The sequence below is a fragment of the Thalassophryne amazonica genome, chromosome 4 (genome assembly GCF_902500255.1).
Source record: "Thalassophryne amazonica chromosome 4, fThaAma1.1, whole genome shotgun sequence".
Taxonomy (NCBI): Eukaryota; Metazoa; Chordata; class Actinopteri; order Batrachoidiformes; family Batrachoididae; genus Thalassophryne; species Thalassophryne amazonica.
In genome coordinates, this window is record NC_047106.1 from 145,182,818 (window position 1) to 145,202,839 (window position 20,022).

The 20,022-nt window shown below is 41.5% G+C and overlaps 1 protein-coding gene across 1 annotated transcript in view; it reads right to left on the minus strand.

Annotated features, from left to right (window-relative positions):
• The window catches only part of kcnj13 (potassium inwardly rectifying channel subfamily J member 13), a 35,814-nt gene extending 17,252 nt beyond the window's left edge, over positions 1 to 18,562 (minus strand). Inside the window, exon 1 of the mRNA XM_034168716.1 lies at positions 18,049 to 18,562. Within this exon, the coding sequence (XP_034024607.1) occupies positions 18,049 to 18,562 (514 nt within the window). The remainder of the gene's footprint in view (positions 1 to 18,048) is intronic.
• Between the last annotated feature and the right edge of the window lie 1,460 nt (positions 18,563 to 20,022).

Below are 20,022 nucleotides of genomic sequence, written 5' to 3' on the forward strand. Positions count from 1 at the left end.
AAGCGCATATTAAACAAATATGTAGGACTGCTTTTTTCCTGTGGAACCAGCTCCCAATTCAGATCAGGGAGACAGACACCCTCTCTACTTTTAAGATTAGGCTTAAAACTTTCCTTTTTGCTAAAGCTTATAGTTAGGGCTGGATCAGGTGACCCTGAACCATCTCTTAGTTATGCTGCTATAGACTTAGACTGCTGGGGGGTTCCCATGATGCACTGAGTGTTTCTTTCTCTTTTTGCTCTGTATGCACCACTCTGCATTTAATCATTAGTGATCGATCTCTGCTCCCCTCCACAGCATGTCTTTTTCCTGGTTCTCTCCCTCAGCCCCAACCAGTCCCAGCAGAAGACTGCCCCTCCCTGAGCCTGGTTCTGCTGGAGGTTTCTTCCTGTTAAAAGGGAGTTTTTCCTTCCCACTGTCACCAAGTGCTTGCTCACAGGGGGTCGTTTTGACCGTTGGGTTTTTTACGTAATTATTGTATGGCCTTGCCTTACAATATAAAGTGCCTTGGGGCAACTGTTTGTTGTGATTTGGCGCTATATAAATAAAATTGATTGATTGATTGATTGATTGATTGATTTTCATGTGGTGTTTGGTCATCCTCCCTCTTTGTTTTCTTCCTCCACCCTTCGGTCCCGTCTGCCCTAAGTCTGATTGTCAGGTGCCAACAAACCTGGGAGAGGGCACGTCGTGTCCTATGCTGTTCCTCAGCGCATGACAAGGCTGCCGCGGGCCGCAAACGGAAATGCCCGGTTCGTTGGGGGGGCGGTCTTCTCTGTGCATCAGCTTCTGGCTTTGCATTGGAGGGGCCGCAGTTTCCAGTATTTGGTGGACTGGGAGGGGTACGGCGCCGAGGAGCGGTCTTGGATTCCCTCCCGCTTTATCCTGGACCCCTCTCTCATTTGGGATTTTCATGCCTCTCACCCTGTCGTGCCTGGGCCGTTGGGCGGGGGGGGGGGGGGGGGGGGGGGGGGGTACTGTCAGGATTTGGGTTTTATTCTCTTGCTGGGTTTTTTTCTGTTTTGGTCTGTGTCTGCTGGCTCTTGGTGGTGGGTGTTTCCCTCTGTCTGGCCACACCCTCCTTCTGGTGTGTTAGATGCACACCTGTTCTCTATCTGCACCTCATCACCTGGGTGTATTTAAGCTCCCCATTGTGCCTTACTCCCTCGCCAGATTGTAGCGCCTTGTGCCTCTTTCCAGCTCTGTTTCTTGTATTTCCTTGCCTTGCTTCATTTGCCTCATCGTGTTTTTTGACTACCTGCCTGTGTACCTCGACCACACCTAAGCCTGATGTTGTTGTTACTGTTGCTCATTTTGGACTGCCTATCTGTGTACCGACTCCAGCCTGTTTACCGAGTAAATGCCTTAACTCCACTGAGCTGTGTACCTGCGTCCTACATTTGTTTCCAGCCCATCTTGCCTGTCAAACCTGATAGGCATCTTTACTTCCTTATTATAATAGTCCATAAACTTAATATATCTAAATAGGTCCTTATTTTGAAGATTAAACTTATCTTTTAGCTTTTGAAAACTCAGCAATTCCCCATTTTCTAAGACTGTATTAATTGCTGTAATACCTTTCTTTGTCCACTGTTTAAATATGACATCAGTTTGACCTGGTTTGAACTGTGTATCAAAAGCTCAAAGCTAGACTCCCTGATGTCTTAGCTTCAAGTTTCGAAAATGCCCAATCAATAGACAGTCTTATGGATGATTTAAACTCAGTGCTCAAAACTACACTCAACATGATTGCGCCACCTTTATTAAAACCACACACCCCCAAATACTGTCACCTTGATTCAATGATTACTTGCGTGACCTCAAGCATAGGGCTAAGAGGGTCTAGAACAAAAATGGCATAGTTCAAAATTAGAAGTATTTCACATGGCATGGTGTGATGCTATGTTAGACTCTAAGTATGCGTTACTGCTTACAAAGTCGACCTATTACTTTGATTTGATCAACAAAAACAAGCATAACTCAAAGTTCTTGTTCAACACGGTGTTAACACTTATTCATGGACAACCACCTGTAAGTCGCTTTCCTTTTACAGCACAAGATTTCTTGGATTACTTTGAGAAGAAAATAGAAGACATTAGGTTAAACATATCCCAGCATGCCTTAACCCAGCCACTATACACTGCTATTGAGGTGGGCGCTATTTCTGAGGTATTGCCTAGATTTACGGAATTTGATAGTATCTCACTAGGTGTGCTGACGAAACCCGTAATGTCAACAAAAAGCACAATCTGTTTATTTGATCCTATACCAACAAAACTGTTTAAGGACCTGTGGTCCACTCTTGGGCCAATTGTGCTGGAAATTATCAATATCTTATTAACTTCTGGATCTGTTCCTAAATGTTTCAAATCTGCAGTGATTAAACCATTACTTATGAAATCTAATCTTGACCCTCATGTATTGAAAACCTATAGGCCAATATCAAATCTAACATTTTGCTCTAAAATTCAGGATAAAGTGGTTTGACGGCAGCTTGTAGACTATCTTACTGAGAATAATCTCTTTGAGCCGCTGCAGTCTGCTTTTAGAAAATATCATTCCACAGAGACGGCTCTCACTAAAGTGGTGAATGATCTTCTGCTTGCAATGGATTTGGACACCACTACAGTTCCGGTGCTGTTAGATCTGTTAGATTTGATACCATGGATCATCATATTCTACTCGATAGGTTGGAGAATCATTTTGGAATTACTGGGAGTGTCCTTGCATGGTTGATGTCATACCTGACCAGTCGTTCTCACTATGTTTTGTACAGTAACACTATCTCTAACCTTAGTGACATGAAATATGTGGTTCCACTGGGGTCTGTCTTAGGTCCCCTGCTTTTCTCTCTTTATATAGTACCCCTTGGGCACATATTGCAGTGTTTTGGGATTACCTTTCATTGTTGTGCTGATGATACTCAGTTATACATGCCTATAACTGCTGGTAATCTCATTCACATAAAATCCTTAGAAGATTGCCTTGCATCAGTGAGAAGCTGGATGTCTAGAAACTTCCTACTTTTAGTAAGTCCCTTCGGCTGCTCCCTTGTTTGCACTCGGGGTCGCCACAGCAAATCCAAGGTGGATCTGCATGTTGAATTGGCATAGGTTTTACGCTGGATGCCCTTCCTGATGCAACTCCACATTACATGGAGAAATGTGGCAGGGGTGGGATTTTAACCCGGAACCTTCTGCACTGAAACCAAGCGCATTAACCACTTGGCCACCACCCCTAGCAACTTCCTACTTTTAAACTCTGATAAGACTGAAATGATGGTTCTTGGTCCAGTGAGACATCGGCATCAATTTGACCAGCTAACACTTAGCCTAGAATTGTGTGTCATACATCACACTGACAAAGTGAGGAACCTTGGGGTAATTTTTGATCCTACATTGTCCTTTGACCTTCACATTAGAGATATTATCAATCAATCAATCAATCAATCAATTTTTTATATAGCGCCAAATCACAACAAACAGTTGCCCCAAGGCGCTTTATATTGTAAGGCAAGGCCACACAATAATTATGTAAAACCCCAACGGTCAAAACGACCCCCTGTGAGCAAGCACTTGGCTACAGTGGGAAGGAAAAACTCCCTTTTAACAGGAAGAAACCTCCAGCAGAACCAGGCTCAGGGAGGGGCAGTCTTCTGCTGGGACTGGTTGGGGCTGAGGGAGAGAACCAGGAAAAAGACATGCTGTGGAGGGGAGCAGAGATCAATCACTAATGATTAAATGCAGAGTGGTGCATACAGAGCAAAAAGAGAAAGAAACACTCAGTGCATCATGGGAACCCCCCAGCAGTCTACGTCTATAGCAGCATAACTAAGGGATGGTTCAGGGTCACCTGATCCAGCCCCCAGATATTATGAGGACCGCTTTCTTCCACCTGCAAAATATAGTGAAGATTCGTCCCATCCTGTCTATGCCTGATGCTGAGACCCTGATTCATGCATTTGTTTCTTCTAGATTGGACTACTGCAATGTTCTATTTTCTGGTTTATTGCAGTCCAGCATTAGGGGTCTCCAATTTTTTTCAAACTGCTGCTGCCATACCTTTGACAGGAAGCAGAAAGTTTGACCACATTCCACCCATTTTGGCATCTCTTCACTGGCTTCCTGTCTCTGTGAAATCAGATTTTAAGGTTCTACTTGCCTATGAAATTTTTCATGGACTGGCACCTCCCTACCTAGTTGACCTAATTAAACCTTACGTATCAGCCTGGGCTTTGCATTCTCATGATGCAGGACTACTTTATGTCCCTATGGTGAATTAGAAGTCTGCGGGTCACAGAGCTTTCTCTTATCGTGTCCCTGTTCTGTGGAATGATCTCCCTGTATCAATAAAACAGTCAGATTATGTAGAGACTTTCATGTCAAGACTTAAGACGCCCTTATTTTTCCCATTTCTGTGGTTAGCATACTGGCATAGTATGTTACTATGCTTTTTATTCATTAAATCACTTTATTAATAAATGGAGCGTGCCGCGGCCTCAACATTATCTGAATTCTGTGTCTTTTAGTGAATCTTAGGGCTAGTGGCCGGAGGTCACTTTAGTATTTCTTCTGTTTTTCTTGTGGTTTAATGCTGACAAATTATACTGTATTTCTTGTCTTTCTGATGCCTGATTCTGTTTTTTCTCTCTGTTTGAGGTGCAGCTCCATCCAGAGATGGGTGTGGTGTCTGTTTCTGTAACCCTCTTGTCCTGTGCACTGGCAACATTTCCTGTATATTTGTTTTGTGAATTGTTTTCTAATTTGTGACGGTAGCATGGCCCAAGCAGAGGGGCACCCCTTTGAGTCTGGTCTGCTTGAGGTTTCTTCCTCAAATCATCAGAGGGAGTTTTTTTTTTTTCACCACTGTGTTCTTGCTCTGGGGGTCAGTAAGGTTTGACCTTACTTGTGTGAAGCGCCTTGAAGGAACTTTGTTGTGATTTGGTGCTATATAAATGAAAATAAATTGAAAATAAATTAAAAATGACAAAGTAAAAACTCTTAAATCATTCTAAAGTCAGTTTTAAGCAGAAACAAGGCTGTTTTAAGCAGATACGAGGCGATAATTGCCTCATTTTGCTACTGATGCACTGAAATGATGATAATTGGTTTAAATGTAATAAATTGTCATTAAATACAAACAAAACAAAATGTGTTATATTTTGTTCTTGTAGAAATCGTAAATGTTTTGAAAATGTACAAATTAATATAAATAATAAAGTGATTGAAAGAGTTGAATCAATCAAATTTCTTGGAATCCAAATTGATGAATTTTTAAATTTCAGTAAACATTTAAATTACTTGATTAAGACATTATCTAAATATGTTGGACTATTCTTTAAGGTGAGGTATTTCCTCCCCTTTGAGGCTCTTCTGACTCTATACAGGTCCTTATTGGAACCTCATCTAAATGATTGCAATATTATTTGGTGTAATACTTACCCGAGTTACCTTTTAAAACTACAAACTTTACAAAAGAAAGTTACAAGAGCCATTTCTTGGGCCAAATATAATTCTCAAACTGATTCTCTCTTTTATAAATATCAACTTCTGAAGCTCACAGAGTGCAACTTATTTCACAATGCTTGTACCATGTACACTGTGGTGCATAGACTTAATGATCGACTCTGTCAGCTCATTCCCATTTCAACTTCCTCTCATCATTATAACACCAGAGGAAAATTACACCTAAAGGGTAAAAGTAGGAGGTTAAAAAGTACTAGTTTTAGTGTGGCATGTAAGGGTTCACAAATTTGGAATGACCTGAGTGAGAATACTCAAAAGTCTCTGTCTTTACATATTTTCAAAAAGAAACTTAAACTAGAGTTACTTGCAAAATATAATTAAAATTCAACCAGCCGACGACTTCTTTGTGTCTATTGAAATACCCATGGGCCTATATGTCTGAATTTATTACACTGATGTGTCATAATACTTTTAAAATTTTGTCATTTAAGAAATGTGAACATTATTGTCTTAGTCTGTTGTAGATATTGTAACAGAGTAGGTTAGTTATGATAGGTAAAAGTAGGTTTAGATTTGTATTTATTGTACATTTGTTGTTTTTAAATATTAATGGGCCCCGCTCATAAGCTATGGACTGCTTTAAGAGTGTACCAATTACAAAATGTATTTATTCATCTGTATGAAACTGTATGGAATGTTTTAATGTCTTCTTTGAATTTTGTAATAAACCAATGAAATGATTGGACTGCTGTTTTTTGTTATGAAATAATGCTGAATGTTATCAGGCTGGATGGTCAGGAATTGCAGGACACAAATGCACACAGCTCTGGTTTTGTGAAGGCTTTACTGAGGTGGATAGCAGAGGTTGGTATATGAGTAAGCAGTAGTACAAAAACATCAGACAGTCAGCGTGGTCGAGGCAACAGGCTGGAGGTCAGGTACACACTATGAGACAGGCAGGAACACAAATGCAGGAACATAGCTGGAATGAAGGCACGACAAACTGGTGAGGGACAAACACACCCAGTGAGCTTAGAGTTAGCGAGTGGTAAACATACCACTGTCCCAGCTTTTTGGAAACCTGTTGCAGGCATCCTTTTCAAAATGGGCAAATATTCGCACAAAAACAATAAAGTTTATCAGTTTGAACATTAAATATCTTGTCTTTGTGATGTATTCAACTGAATATAGGTTGAAGAGGATTTGAAAATCATTGTATTCTGTTTTTCTTTACATTTTACACAACGTCCCAACTTCATTGGAATTGGGGTTGTATAACCTCAGGCGGCAATCAGCAAATCAGAAACAGGTGCTCATGGAAAGCACCAGAACAAGGGCGTGGCCAGAGAGAGAGAGAGAGAGAGAGACAAGAGAAACAGAGACAGACAGACCCATTCAGAAAAACCCAGCAAGAGAATAAATAAACCAAAACCAAGGAAATGCAAAAACAACAAGCAGAACACAAGAACAAAATAAAACAGAAAACCAAACAAAAACTCAAACCCTGACAAATTTATGTGGAAATGATTGTTGTACAAAAGCTTCATATATCTGTGACTGAGATAGTTAATGACTGGAGTGTAGTTTTAAGCAGAAACAAGGTGATAATCGGTGGCTCGCAGCTGACACAAGTGACGATGCTAAGAGTCCAAAATGACGCATGAACAGTTTAATGTTTATTGTTTATTTGGATCCCCATCAGCTGCAGCCTTGCTGCAGCTACTCTTCTTGGGGTCCACACAAATTTACAAACACAATAAATCAGAAATACATTTATATATATATATATATATATATATATATATATATATATATATATATATATATAATACAAATGAAAACTAAAAATCAAAAGAATAAAATCAAATCAAATTAATCATCTATATATGTTTAAAAGTTTGACTCAGATTACTCCTTATACCAATAAATGCTGTTTCAGAAGTTTTTTAAAGAAACATTCATTTGCTGTGAGTTTAATGTGATCCAGTGATAAATTCCATTCCTTCATACCCCTAAATGCAAGTGTTCTTGATGGCATTGGTTCCAGCTACAGGCAGCGAAAAATGTCACCCATCAGCATGTCTGGTTCTGTAACTATGATTTTCTGAACTAAAAGAAAAATTCCTATACAACATATAAGGCAGCTTAGCGACAATAATCTTTCTGGCAAAAATGATCAGTGAATATAAAAGTCTATCTTTGACTAACAACCAGTTTAATTTTTTACGCATTGTGATGATATTTGTCCTGAAACTGCATCTAAGTGCCACATGATCAGCCCTATTCTGAATAATTTGTAATCTATTTATCATTTCTCCAGTAGCATTTGACCAAACTACTGGGCAATAGTCCAGATATACTAATAGTAGTGTGTTAATAGCACACTTCTTTGCAGTGCAACTTAGAAACCCTGCATGTCTTCTCATAATTGATATACCCCTGCCCATTTTTACAAAAAAATATTATTTATGTTTTTTTCCATGATAATTTTGAATCTACCACTATACCCAGCAGCTTGGTCTCATGCACTTGATTTATTATCATATTATTAATCTTAATGTCTAATATGGGGTTTTTCATAATAACACAGCAAGATCCAATAACCATACAGTTAGTCTTTTCTGTATTTAACACTAACTTATTAGATGTTACCCAGTCAACTACATTGTGCAATTCCATATTTAAAACAGTTTCAAGATCATTGCGTGAGCGTGCTGATGTATAAATGGTTGAATCATCTGCATGCATTACTATACTAGCTTTATGTAAAATATATGGTAAGTAATTCCTGAAAATTGTCAATAATAATGGACCAAAGCAACTCCCTTGTGGCACTCTGCATAATACCCTCCTGGTGTTAGAAAAACTGCCATTAAAAAACACTGTCTGCGTTCTGTTAAATTGGTAACTATAGAACCAAGTCAGAGCTGATAGCTCAAAACCATAACATGCAAGTTTCTTCCAATAACTAATCATGGTCAGTGATATCAAAAGCAGCATAGAGATCAAGAAACACGGTACCAACTATGTTCTTTTCAACCTTTCTGAACCAATCAGACATATGCGTCAACGCTGTGGCAGTGGAGTGACTCTTTCTGTATGCATGTTGAAAATTAGTAAAAAAATATATATATATTAATTTGCTCATATACAAAAGACTCCATAATTTTTCCTAACACAGGTAAAATACTTATGGGTTGACTATTTAAAACTGAAAAAGGAAGTTTCTTATTTTTTGGTAGTGGGATAATTTTAGCCTGTTTCCACGCCCGTGGACATGTATTACAAGTAAAGCTGAGGTTTATTTGATATTTTATTAATTTATAAAGTACAGAAAAGAGACTTACATTTTGGTGTTCCACTGTGACGTGTAGTCCAGTGATGCTGTGCACTGACTTCGGACTTCCATTAAAAAAAAAAAAAAAAAAAGACTTTGTGTAGTTCCTCAGTCCAGCCAAAAATCACATCAGTGTTTCATGTTAGCAGCTCTTCATGCATCCAGACGGCTTACAGGGGAGTGGATTTTGTGTGTGTGTGTGTGTGTAGCAGCGTCAGTTAACTCAATCAAATCATCATGTCGCTGTCCCGTGCGCTCCCACGCAACCGGCTCGGTCCAGCTGTACCTCTTCAATGCAGCAAAAAAAAAAGTCACGTCAGAAATGAGTCCAGGTTTTCTTTGTCTTCCTGCTAACAGGCAGCACAGTGGATTTGTTTTGTGTGTGTGTGTTATGATCACTACAGCCAATGGGAACTGAAACTGCTTTACTACACCGCTCAGGAGAATTGGTAAAAATGTGATCTTTACATGTTGATATTCTGTCACCATCAGTATTCTTGTGGGTTCATTAATAACCTGAGTAAATCCACATGTAACAGTAAACAACTTATTTTTTAAATGGCAGTTTTTAGTAAACCAGTCAATGTTAAAGTCACCCATAAAGTACGTATCCTGACCCACAGCAGTGTGGGTGTCCAACATCTCACAGATTCTATCTAAATATTCACAATTAAAATTGCTGCAAAAATTGCAATTAGCTAAACTGCAGGATTGTCTTACAGACATAAAGACATGGATGACCTCTAATTTCCTGCTTTTAAACTCAGATAAAACTGAAGTTATTGTACTTGGCCCCACAAATCTTAGAAACATGGTGTCTAACCAGATCCTTACTCTGGATGGCATTACCCTGACCTCTAGTAATACTGTGAGAAATCTTGGAGTCATTCTAGAATAGAATTTAAATTCTTCTTCTTATTTATAAAGTTTTCAATAATCAGGTCCCATAATCTTGGAGTCATTCTAGAATAGAATTTAAAATTCTTCTTCTTACTTATAAGGTTTTGAATAATCAGGTCCCATCTTATCTTAGGGACCTCGTAGTACCATATCACCCCAATAGAGCGCTTCGCTCTCAGACTGCAGGCTTACTTGTAGTTCCTAGGGTTTGTAAGAGTAGAATGGGAGGCAGAGCCTTCAGCTTTCAGGCTCCTCTCCTGTGGAACCAGCTCCCAATTCAGATCAGGGAGACAGACACCCTCTCTACTTTTAAGATTAGGCTTAAAACTTTCCTTTTTGCTAAAGCTTATAGTTAGGGCTGGATCAGGTGACCCTGAACCATCCCTTAGTTATGCTGCTATAGACTTAGACTGCTGGGGGGTTCCCATGATGCACTGTTTCTTTCTCTTTTTGCTCTGTATGCACCACTCTGCATTTAATCATTAGTGATCGATCTCTGCTCCCCTCCACAGCATGTCTTTTTCCTGGTTCTCTCCCTCAGCCCCAACCAGTCCCAGCAGAAGACTGCCCCTCCCTGAGCCTGGTTCTGCTGGAGGTTTCTTCCTGTTAAAAGGGAGTTTTTCCTTCCCACTGTCACCAAGTACTTGCTCACAGGGGGTCGTTTTGACCGTTGGGGTTTTTCTGTAATTATTGTATGGCCTTGCCTTACAATATAAAGCGCCTTGGGGCAACTGTTTGTTGTGATTTGGCGCTATATAAAAAAATTGATTTGATTTGATTTGATTTTACAAGGTATGTACAGGATCAAAGGAGTCGAGGCAAAAGTTCCAGCATAAGCTTGCAATTGAACTGAGAAATAGACACATGCAGGAACGTGCCCTGGAAAGAGAGAGAGAGGAGGCACTATGTGAAATGAGAAGAGTTTCTGATGGTAAAACAACAACATGCCAAGTGCGTCGGAGTTGCAACAGAAATCGCATTACAGAGAAATGTGCCATTTGTCATAAGTACACCTGTCTGTATCTCCATTCGTGTGTAAAAATTGCTAAAAAACTAAACAAACAAACAAAAAAGAGAACACTGTACATAGGAACTCACAATGTGTTGACTGTGCTCACAAATTGTTTATCAATGTGATTTCTCTTGAATATTTTTATGTGTGAAATAAATGTTTTTTCACTGAAGTCCTTTGTTTGGTCTATCCTTCAATTTAGGCCAGGGATGCCCAACCCTGGTCCTCAAGACCTGTTTTTCTACATGTCTCCCTCTTTCAACACAGTCTGAGTGGGGCAAGGAAGCAGGTACTGATCTAATTTGCAACTCAAAGGAACCAGTCAATAGGCTGATCACCACAACACTAATTTGAGAGGGGAAGGAGGGCTTTGCAGCAGCGGCAGAAAGTTTCAGGCGTTCTAGTGTTATAAGCTTCACAGTTTGCCTCTGTCCTTCGCCAGATCGATGTGCCTTGTGCCTTCCTTCAAGCTCAGTTCTCATACTCTTGCCTTGCTTTGTTTGCCTCATCGGTTTTTTGACTACCTGCCCATGTACTCCGACCACGCCTTGGTGCCTGATGTTTTTGATACTGATGCTGTTTTTGGACTGCCTTTCTGTGTACCAACCTCTGCCTGTTCACCCAATAAACGTTATTTCTCGACTGAGCTGTGTTCCTGCGTTTTGCATTTGCGTCCAGCCTGTCCTGTCTATCGAACCTGATAGATCGATCTGGCCAACCATAGACACAGCAGACGCAGACCCGTTCCAGCGGGCGGTACGACACCATAGCCAGCAATTAGCGCAATAGGAGGACCGGCTTGCCATTCTGAACTCCGGACTCAGTGAGATGGCGAAACAACAAGACAAGTTCATGGACACTGTGAGCGCTCACATGGAGCAACTACTAATTGCGATTCATCAGGCTATGACCAGCATGACTCCTGCCGCTGTGTCATGCTGCCCCGTCGGCTCCCATACCGGTTCCAGAGGTCTGCAACCAACTCTCATGACCTGAACATTTCTGGTGAGTCAGGGGATGTCAAACCCTTCATCACTCAGTGTGAACTATGCTTTGAATTGATGCCACCAATGTTTCCGACTGAACGGTCGAAGATAGCATTCGTCATCACTCACCTGACCGGTTGGGCGGCAGCGTGGGCCATGGCTGAATGGAGCCGAGATTCACCATCTTGCTCCTCCCTGGCAGCCTTCACCAAATCACTCCAGCAGGTATTCCAGTACTCCTGTCCTGGGCGTGAGGCAGCATGCGAGCTGATGAGGCTTAAGCAAGGTAATCACCGAGCGGCTGATTACGCAATTAACTTCCACATTCTGGCCGTGAAGAGAAAGTGGAATCCCACAGCACTCCAGGACGTGTTCTTCCAGGAATTGAACGACAGCATCCGGAGTCAGCCCATTGCGTGGATCTGCCTGAAGACCTGGACGACCTCATAGCTCTGGCTATCCGCACTGACCATTGCCTGTCTGACCAGCCTCGTCATGATCGCAATCATCTCGTTTCTACGACTGGCCTCCCCTCCAGTTCCGCCGAGGAACCCATGCAAGTGGGGCGGGCCTGCCTCACCAATGAAGAGAAGGAGCACTGCCGTGTGGAGGGACTTTGTTTCTACTGTGGACAACCTGGTCATGTTCTTTTACACTGGTCAGGGGTGCCCCGGTGCAGCCAAGAGCGGTAGTGCGGGTGAGTCAAAGCTCAATAGTCCCCTCTTCTCAGAATGTGTTAAATGCTGAGCTAAAGTCTGATTCGGCCACCCTGGTCTGCTCAGTGTTTATTGATTCTGGTGCCGATTCTAATTTAATGCTATCTTCTCTTGCCAGGTCCCTCCATCTTAGGTTGTACCGACTGTCACACCCACTAGTGGTTCATGTGGTGGACGGTTGCCCGCTAGGCCAAATTGTGTTCCAGACGCAATCAGTTTGTATGACCATTCCTGATAATCATTCTGAAAACATCAGTTTCCATATTTTTGATAAGATGACCCTTGGTTGCAATGCCACAAACCCCGACTGGACTGGTCTCTCGGGAGGATAGAGTCCTGGGGACCAACTTGTAATAATGTCTGTTTAACTAAGCCTGTCTGCGTGTACATAAGTCAGATCTAGAGGGGGTTCCTGCATGTTACCATGATCTTGCAGACATATTTAGTAAAGAAAAGGTCAAATCGCTTCCTCCTCATCGCGAGTATGATTGTGCCATAGATCTACTCCCAGGGGCCACTACCCCCCCCCCCCCCCCCGAGGAAAGTTGTTCTCTCTTTCAGTGCCAGAATGCGAGGCCATGAACACATATATTCAAGAATCTCTCGCAGCTGGTTTGATTCATCCCTCATCCTCGCCCGCCGGGGCGGGGTTTGTCTTCGTAGAGAAGAAGGACAAGTCTTTCCGCCCCTGTATAGATTATCGAGGCCTCAATGATGTCACGGTTAAAAACTGGTATCCTTTACCATTTATTTCAACCGCTTTCAAACTGTTGGAGGGAGCGAAGATTTACGGAACGCTTATCATCTGGTTCGCATTCATGGTGGTGATGAATGGAAAACCGCCTTCAATACTCCCACCAGCCATTATGAGTATTTGGTAATGCCATTTGGTGTCACTAATGCTCCAGCTGTCTTCCAGAATCTCGTGAATGACGTGCTGTGAGGTCTCTAATTCCAGAACCTAAAGAATTGTTTCACAATGGTCCCCGTGCTGCTCCTTCCTGACCCCGCCCGGCAGTTTGTGGTTGAAGTTGATGCGTTCGACATTGGTATTGGGGCAGTGCTTTCCCAAACGGGGTCCAGTGATAACAAGTTGCACCCCTGTGCTTTTCTATCTAAGAAACTCACTGCCACTGACCAGAATGGCAACGGTGATCGCAAACTGCTGGCGGTCAAAGTGGCCTTGGAGGAGTGGTGTTACTGGCTGGAGGGGGCACAGTTGCCTTTTTTGGTCTGGACGGGCCATAAAAATCTGGCGTATCTCCGCACTGCCAAACGTCTAAACGCGCGTCAGGCTCGGTGGGCCATCTTTTTCAGCTGGTTTAATTTTGTTTTGTATCATCCAGGATCCAAGAATGGCAAGCCTGATGCGCTCACCCATTTAGATGACTCCACCAACTCCACTCTCACTCCTGAGCCAATTCTGCCCAGGAAGTGTTTCGTGTCTGCTCTAACCTGGAGTATCGAATCTAACATTAGGTCAGTGTTGGGAATACTCCCGTCCCCCCAGATTGTCCTAACGACAAGTTATTTGTACCGACCTCTCTTAGGTGGGAAGTCATTCAATGGGGACATGATAGTCATTTTTCGTGCCACCCGAGTGCCCAAAGAACAATGTACATACTCTCTCAAAGGTTTTGGTGGCCAAAGAAGTTGTCAGATGTCAAGGAATATGTGAATGCTTGTTCCATCTGTGCTATGCATAAAACTTCCACGTGTCCACCCGTGGGTGCTCTTTTGCCTTTTTGTTCCTTGTAGTCTACTGAATCAGAAAAAATGGTTAACATCAAAAATTTTGGGATGCACTATCCATGCAGGCCACTTTTTGATGTGAGGCGTTATTATGCGAAAAAAACAATTTTGATCATATCAAAATTGATGATATATGTTCTTATAGACCTATAGCTTTTTTGTTGGCTATTATTTAGCTATATTATCTCATCAATAGACAGAGGAGTAAATAAGATTTCATTTGGTATATAATAAGCTCAGTTTCCTTAACAATGTGGGCATACACAACTTTTCAAGCACATGCCAATGAAAACACATAGTTTGAAATTTTCACCCAAATTACAATTCATAGGAAACCAAAACTCCCTAAACTCCCTAGTACCCTCAACTCACAACAAAATCAGTATATTTTTATTCTATAATGTATATCAAATTGATTAATAATGGTTATCAAGCAAAAAATATTTATGTCCTCCATATTCCTGTCAAGTGTTGATTCAATTCATGAATGTATAAGTTGCATCTAAAATATGAAGACCAATGTACTCCAAGCTTTGTATATTTTACCATGACCATTGGGCTTCACATATTTAATGTCAAAGAGAAGGCAAATAGATTAGCTTTCAGATATCCTACATGTAAATTTTGATGAAAACATTTGTTTAAACATAAAAATGAGTTATGATATTGACAACCAAAATATAATTTTATGATGAACATGCCATCTTTCTTTGATTTTACATTTCCATAATACATCAGTGAATCAGAGAATTTGTACAATCAATTATATTTCATATGCCATTTTTTTTTCATATGCCTTTCTCCAGCCTTCACATTCAAACATACTTAAACCTTCAGTCATCCATGCTCCTTTGCTTTTGATTTTCTTTCTTGATTTTGAGTTGCAAAAAATGCAGTAAGGTGCAAACAAGACTTTGTCATCAGATGAACTTCTGCAGGTTCTGGAACTTGAAGGCTGTGAATCAGAATCACATGGTGAGGAGAATCGATTCAAATTCATTGTCAACCTCTGATAGCACTCCTTGTGATATCCATGATATTCTGAAAGAATATCTGGTATCAGTTCACAAGTATCAGCCATACGGTGAACTGAATTTAGAGGCTGCAGAAGTCTTTTTTCTTTTATACTTTTAAGCTTGGTTTGCGTCTTTGACATCAGACAACATATGAATTGGTCCATACCGCAGACCTGGAATGTGTACTATGCATTCTGGGTTCTTCATTTTGTCATCAATTGTTCTCCAGCGCTTCTTTGGTGGGTTTGCATCCCCATGTGATGAAGTATCACTACTGCATTCCGCCATCTTTTCTGGATACGAAAGCACTAGTTACAGACTTTGACAGAGCCTTTCAAGGAAGAATGTTCACTTTGGCATGTTAGGAACCCAGGAACGACCTTGCACATGTAATTAAATCCTTGGTTTCTTAATATAGGTTTTAATATATGTGTATGCAAGTATGAAATTGTTGTTAATTAGTGAGGAAATAAGCTTAACTAACCTGTTTCATGTTCCATAAAAGATGAAATAACATGTTTCACCACTAAATTACATGCTTACTGGGCAAGGTATGAAATGCAGTGTGCACAGATTAAGTATCAATTGCACACTCGTTTCACTTTATCACCTAAAACACATCTAAGCATAGGTTCTACATATACATTATCACAATCTTCTTTTATTTCTGCAGGAGAAAATAAAGGTCTTCCAAATATTCCAAAAACAGATAACCATTAGGATGATATACATATGTCAAGGGTTGGGTTTGTTAATCGCCACTGTACTGGGTTCTCATACCAACAAGAGAAGAATTGGTATAATGTGATAGGATGGATATTGCCAGATCAGTAATAAAGGTCTCTGTAAATATACTTTATTGTATGGCTGTAAATACACAGTGCATGAAAAATAAATCAACTTTTATGCAGTACACTTTTCTAATCATCTATAAACTGATATCAACAAAGTTTCATGAGCATGTTTTTCATGAATTAATATTGGCTTTAGAGAACAGACCAGAATGCATAGTACATCCAAATTTCATCCAAATCATATGAACCTCGTCAATTTGGCAGAAACCTTAGAACCAAACAATGGCAAAAGTTGCTTTATTCAGAGAGCAGTAAGTTTAGGGACTTTTTCTTACTTGTGACTTAAAAATTCTGATGAAAACTTGTTCATTGTATTGTCAATGCCATGTACACAAAAGCTTGTGTATGCCCACATTCTCAAGGAAACTAAGCATATTATATTCTAAATGTAAGCTGACTCATTTGTCTGTTCATTGATGGCATATATATGTAATATGAAGCCAACCAATGAGATTGATGGAGTATTAGCATGTATGTCCTCAATATTTTATATGGTCAAAACCGGGATTTTGCATAATGAGCCCCCACAGTGGCCTGTATGGATAGTGCATCCCCAAATTTTTGATGTTAACCATTTTTCTGATTCAGTACACGACAAGGAACAAAAAATTAGCAAACTTGCTGGGGGGCGGGTGTGGGGGCTCTGGGACCCCCCGTAGTCCATGACCTATCTTAAAACATACCAGTCCTTTATGCTTGCCGATCCCCCGCAGTCCGCCCGGTTTGTGGATGGGAGGCCCATCTTCACTATGCGGCGCATTCTGGGTTCCCGGTGGTGGGATCGCGGCCTCCAGTATTTGGTGGACTGGGAGGGTTATGGCCCTGAGGAGTGGTCTTGGGTTCCCTCCTGGTTTATTCTGGACCCCTGTCTTGGGCCATCGGGCGTCTGCCCTTGGGGTGGTACTGTCAGGTTCCTGGTTTATTGGGTTGTCTTATGTCCTGTCTGTCTCTTGCTTTATCTCTCTTTGTGGGTTTTTTTCTGTCCTGTTGTTTCTTGTCTCCCTCTCTTGGCTCTTGGTGGTGGGGGGTGTTTCCTTCTGTCTGGCCACACCTCGTTTCTGGGAGCGTCTCGACACACCTGTTTTTGGTCTGCAGCTAATCACCTGGGTGCTTTATAAGCTTCACAGTTTGCCTCTGTTCTTCGCCAGATCGATGCATCTTGTGCCTTCCTTCCAGCTCAGTTCTCATGCTCTTGCCTTGCTTTGTTTGCCTCATTGTTTTTTTTGACTACCTGCCCATGCCTTGCTGCCTGATGTTTTTGATACTGTTGCTCTTTTTGGACTGCTTTTCTGTGTAACGACCCCAACCTGTTCACCCAGTAAACATTATTTCTCGACTGAGCTGTGTTCCTGCATTTTACATTTGCGTCCAGCCTGTAATGCCTATCGAACCTGATGGTAACAGAGTAGAAAACATGTCTTTCTGTTGATGCAGCAGTTCATTTACCTGAGTCAAAGATACATAATCCTCCTCTGTGTTTCTCTGCATTATGTTGGTACGCAGTGAAGGCAGGGGGACAGATTTTCCAGCAGGGGGCATTCGGTTGTCAATTTCCTCGTGTACTTGCTATAAATGGATTAGCATCCTTTAATAGGTGTCCCCATCTGTATCATCATGGTTACATCCCACCTTCTCACATCCTCTCATGTTCCTCGTGACTATTCCTGGTGTTCCAGTTATTCCCGTGTTTCGACCATTGCCACACTTTCTGCCCTCTGAGTTTTGCCTAATGACTCAAAGACACTGTTTCTATTTTTTAACTGTTGTTGTGATGCTAACCTTTTTTACAGTGTATATTTATGAATCCACCTGCTGTATCCTTTCACCGACTGCTGCCAGATACCAAACCACTGCCTGGACTCTATTCTGAGTATTACCTGCTGGGTCTGGACTTTTCCTTCTCAGACTGAATATCTGTGTTTGACTTTGTCTGATTTCAATAAATGCTGTTTAACATAACATAAACTACTGTTAAACTGTTTGGAGAATGTAGAGGACATTGTGTTATACCTGTAATGAATGCTTCCAGCATGAGCCCCAGTAGCATCTGCACAGCTAGCAGTGCGATGGCAGTGGGACATTCCCCGCTGGGATACATGGTGCCATAGCCAATGGTCAGCTGTGTCTCTAATGAGAAGGAGAAGGCAGCAGAAAAGCTGGTAATGTGCTTCACACAAACCACATGCCCCTGTGGGAGGATGTCATGGTCATGCACTTCTAGGTCTCCATTGAGGTGGGCCAGGAGATACCAGAGGCAGGCAAAAAGCAGCCAGTGGGCCAGAAAGGACAAACAGAAGATCAGTAGGACCCATCTCCACCGCAGACTCACCACCAATCCCCACACATCCTGCAGCACCACCAGCCACACTCGGCATGAAGTGCCACACCACCAGCCGGCAGGGGGCAGTGTGTGATGAAGGGTGCACTGTCCGTCTTTGGTAACCAAGCGATGACGGAGTGGTGATGAGAGCAATGGAGAGCCAGCCTTACATCCCAGAACACTGCTGTTGGTTTTGGTTGTCATGGTTATCTAGGTTTATCCTGAAGGGAAATGGAAAAAAGCTGGTTTTAGTTCATAACAGAACTTGACATGACAATTGGGGACAGACTGCACAGCATCAATACAGTTAGAACCAGATAAAAGAAGGAAAAACAAATTACATCAATGTATTGGAAAGTAACATCCAGACCAGGACATGTCAGATTGAACTCTTAGCGGGGTAAATATGTGTAAAACATCACTGCAGTTTGCAACGGGCAGCATGGTGTGTTAGTGGTCCCACATCCAAAGACATGCAGGTTAGGTGGACTGGAAACTTTATGATTGTCCAGGTTTCCCTTGCAATAGAGGTCTCGAGCTTAATGGGACTAACCTGATTAAATAAAATAAAGGTTAAACAATTGTGCATTTTATGGTAAAGCACCAAATTCCAAAGACATCATTTGATCTATCTATCTATAGATTGATATATTTATGTATACTACTCCAAAAAATTAAAGGAACATTTTTTAATCAGATAGATAGATAGATAGATAGATAGATAGATAGATAGATAGATAGATAGATAGATAGATAGATAGATAGATAGATAGATAGATAGATAGATAGATAGATAGCTTTTATTGTCATTGTCATTACAACAACAAGATTTCCGCACTCACATTCCACATACAAACACCAATTAATCCACAATTATTACTTGTTTACCGTAATAATGGCACACATCAGAATTAAGACAAAACATATACATTTGACACTGTTTATGTGCACTAAACTTGAAACAGTCCGTTTTCCAATTGAGGTGATGTGAGTGTGTTTGTAGCCGCTGCAACTGTCAAGTCGCGCCGCCTGCCAGCTTGGGAAGAACGGGGGCCTGCCATGGGGGGGGCAGGAAGAGAGGTGAGAGGAGAAAACTGGAGCATGCTTCAGTCCATGTGTAAGTCTGTCAGTTTATTGTCCTTGTGGGTTGAGATAAGAATGGAGACGAATAATCTCACTGGAGCCTGGATAAATTCCTCTGGAGGTAAACAGTGGGCAATTGACCTTGAGGCTAGATAGCCTGTAGTATTGCAGCCAAGCAGTGAAAAACACTTTTAACAGTTCCCACTTGAACAGCCAAATCCCAATTATGAATCAAGAATATTCCCAATTATGAATTAAGAATATTCACCGGCCTCTGAATTCTTCAGCTTCAATTGCAAAGCACGTATCAGCTCCAAGGTGTCATCCAATTTGCGTCTGAGTTCAAGAGTCAATGCAGTCTGAGAATGCACTTCCTTGCCAACCTCATTAATCATGACGGACAAGCGAGGGCCCGTGGTTCTTGATGCCGCCGTCTTGCCAATTTTCCAGTAGATCAGGGCAGCACATAAGCCAAAAAGTACCAGCCCTGCTGCCATGAGACCAAAAATAAATAAATCCTCAATATCCTCAACAGAGAAAGGTGCCAAGCATGCAACACGCCAGGAACTCCAGGAGTCAAG